Genomic DNA, 2,991 nt, shown 5'->3' with positions numbered 1-2,991 from the left:
GTGCGTGCGTGCGTGCGTGCGTGCGTGCGTGCGTGCGTGCGTGTGTGTGCCGTCAGTGATTGACCTATAGCTACCTATGCACCCGAGCAGTGCAGGCAGAATGAGTGTATTACTTACGGCTGGTTTGGCGTAAAGACACTATAGTCTGTGATTGATGTGCATCAGTAGAGCACCTGTCTACGAATGAGGCGTCCGCGCAACCGACGAACTGGGGTAACTCACCTGCTCTCTTGTTTCAGGTCACCACCTTCGAGGCTCCGGCGATCGCCATGGCGACGAGCGACGTGCCGTACGCGAAGCCGATCGACAAGCAGTTCCTAAACTGCGGCATCTGCCTCGAGCGCTACCAGACTCCCAAAGTCCTGCCGTGCCTCCACACGTTCTGCGAGCGCTGCCTCGGCGAGTACATCCCCCCGCAGAGCCTCACGCTGACGTGCCCCATCTGCAGACAGCAGAGCATCCTTCCGGAGCGCGGCGTCGCCGCCCTGCAGAACAACTTCTTCATCTCGAACCTGATGGAGGTTCTCATGGAGCCGTCGCTGTGCACGTGCTGCCACCGCAACGCGAGCGCGACGTCCAAGTGCACCGACTGCGGTGACCTGCTGTGCATGGCGTGCACAGACACGCACCGCGGCGTGACGCTCACGCGCTCGCACCATGTCGTCAGCCTCAGCGAGCTCGCGATGAGCGAGTACTCGGACTCGGACGGACGCGCCGAGACGGCGCTCATGTGCCCGAGCCACGACAGCGAGCAGCTGCGCTTCTACTGCGAGACGTGCGAGACGGCGATATGCGACTTCTGCGCCGAGCTCGAGCACGTCGACCACGCCGTCACCGTGCTGGCAGACGCGATCCAGGAGCACCGCTCATCGCTGCGCACGCTCCTCGATAAGGTCAACGCGAAGATCCCGCTGCTTCGCGACGCGCTCGCGGCCGTCGGCGACGTGTCCGCGTCGCTCGCCGCGCGCGCGGCCGACGCCGAGGCCGAGGTGTCGGCGGCGTTCGAGCGCGTCGCGGCGGCTGCGCGAGAGCGAGAGGCGCGGCTGCTCGACGACGTGAGGCTCATGCACGCCGCCAAGCAGGACGTGCTTCTGCAGCAGCGCGAGCAGCTCGAGAACTCGCTCGCGTCGTTCTCCAGCTGCGTCGACTTCACCGAGAACGCGCTGCGAAGCGCCGGGGAGACGGAGATCCTCCTTGTCAAGAAGCAGATGTCGGAGAAGCTGCTGGAGTTTGCGGAGAAAACCGTCGGCGTCGGCGCCGTCGACGAGAATGACCGGCTCGCGTTCTCCGGCGCCGCCGACTGCGACCTCGCGGCGGCGTCGCTGCGCGGGGTCGGCGCCGTGGCGACGAGTAATAATAATAATAATAATAATAACAACGGGGGTGGGTTTCCAAAAAGGGGTCGTCGCCGGTTGACTACCTTTGGCGAAAAAGAACGAGAAAACTTTTTTGAGAGGATTAGAAATGGCCATTCTTAAAGGCACTTAGCAGGGACAACTGCGTCAACTTTCCGCCTTCGGCAGTCCCGGACACACGGTGGGGCGAGAGCGACAACCTATAGACCCAGTTCACTCATATATTGGTCAACGGAGGGAATCTAGGCATATCTTGTCTGTGAATATCTCCTCTTCTGTGCATACTTTAATAGTGCAGCGAACGAGCATTATTTAAATCACGTACCATCGCGCGACCCCGCTATGCGATGTGTTAGCGTGAATAGCGTTGAGATCGCGTACTCGCACTGATACAGCGTGTCCTCAATGATAGAAAATTTTAACGAGACCGCTAAGAAAATTTTAACGAGACCGCTAAGAAAGTTAACGAGACCTCTCGCATGTAAGGTCGTAGCCAAAGGCGGATGCTTTTAATGGCGGGCCGTAATCTCTTGGCAGACGGAATTTCTGTGTCAAATCTCTTGGAATGTCTGTTGCCTCTTACAACGTCAGCCGAGGAAGAGAGATCCTTTAATGGATTCTGCTCTCACTATGTGTCTGGGAAAATCCGCCGGCAAATCCAAGCCGGATGAGCTATAGCCGTTGTCAAATAAACGGTGTAATATAGACACTGTATTATATACGGTTGTGGGAGGACGTTTTCGTTTCCTTGTAGAACGAGTGAAGGCGGCAGCCTCGTTTAATCTCCCCTAGATAAGATAGATAAGAGAACATCTCCGGTATCACTTATATGGATTCTGCACGGATGCGTTAGTATCTAGGCCAAATATACTCGCGGCACTCGCGATGAAAACAAGAGAGGGGCTGCATGGGCCCCGTAAGCGTTTTTGACGTTCGTTTTCAGCATCGGTTTCAATGTCACGCGCTACACACACACGCACGCGCACGTACACACGAGCGCGCACGCACACGCGCGCACGCACACGAGCGCACGCACACGAGCACACACGCACGCACCCCCACACAAATACACACCACTTACTGCGTGCTTGTATTATCTGCACTTTTTGTCTTGTGTTATTGTGTTATTGTGCTATTTGTATTGTGTGCAATCGCATATTCACATTAAAACTAAATAGACTGAGCTCTAAATAGCGCTCGTCGTCCCGGGCAGCATTCCTTAATAAACAGTGTAGCAATTATACATCACAATTACCCTCCTGTTATTACATACATTACGAAGACTCGTCGCGATTAAAAACTGTCGCTGTAATTATTTACATTCCTGCGCCGTGTGCGTTGTGACTACCGTGCGGAAACTTCACCACACGGTAGCGTACGTGACTGATTGGCCGTGATTACAGAAACATACATGTATTATAAACGGGTTATTCGTTTATCATTGTGTCTGGTGATCGGCAGGCTATATCTCGCACACTGCCAGATGAAAGGAACGTTAATGGCTCATTTTTGCATTTGCTAATGCATGCATATATATAGCATTATAGTAACATATAATTGCACCAATGTCGCGCCGCTAGCATATATATATGTATATATATATATGTGTGTGTGTGTGTGTGTGTGTGTGTGTGTG

At 54.4% G+C, this 2,991-nt stretch overlaps 1 protein-coding gene across 1 annotated transcript in view; it reads left to right on the top strand.

Annotated features, from left to right (window-relative positions):
* LOC106806623 (tripartite motif-containing protein 2-like) overlaps positions 1-2,991 on the top strand; it is a 59,874-nt gene that overhangs the window by 51,978 nt on the left and 4,905 nt on the right. The window contains exons 2-3 of the mRNA XM_014808626.1: positions 240-1,350; positions 1,947-2,007. Of these exons, the coding sequence (XP_014664112.1) occupies positions 240-1,350; positions 1,947-2,007 (1,172 nt within the window). The remainder of the gene's footprint in view (positions 1-239; positions 1,351-1,946; positions 2,008-2,991) is intronic.

This window comes from Priapulus caudatus, unplaced genomic scaffold (assembly GCF_000485595.1).
Source record: "Priapulus caudatus unplaced genomic scaffold, Priapulus_caudatus-5.0.1 Scaffold170, whole genome shotgun sequence".
Lineage (NCBI taxonomy): Eukaryota > Metazoa > Priapulida > Priapulimorpha > Priapulimorphida > Priapulidae > Priapulus > Priapulus caudatus.
Note: the sequence above shows the minus strand (reverse complement) of the source record. Positions and strands in the feature narration are given on the sequence as shown.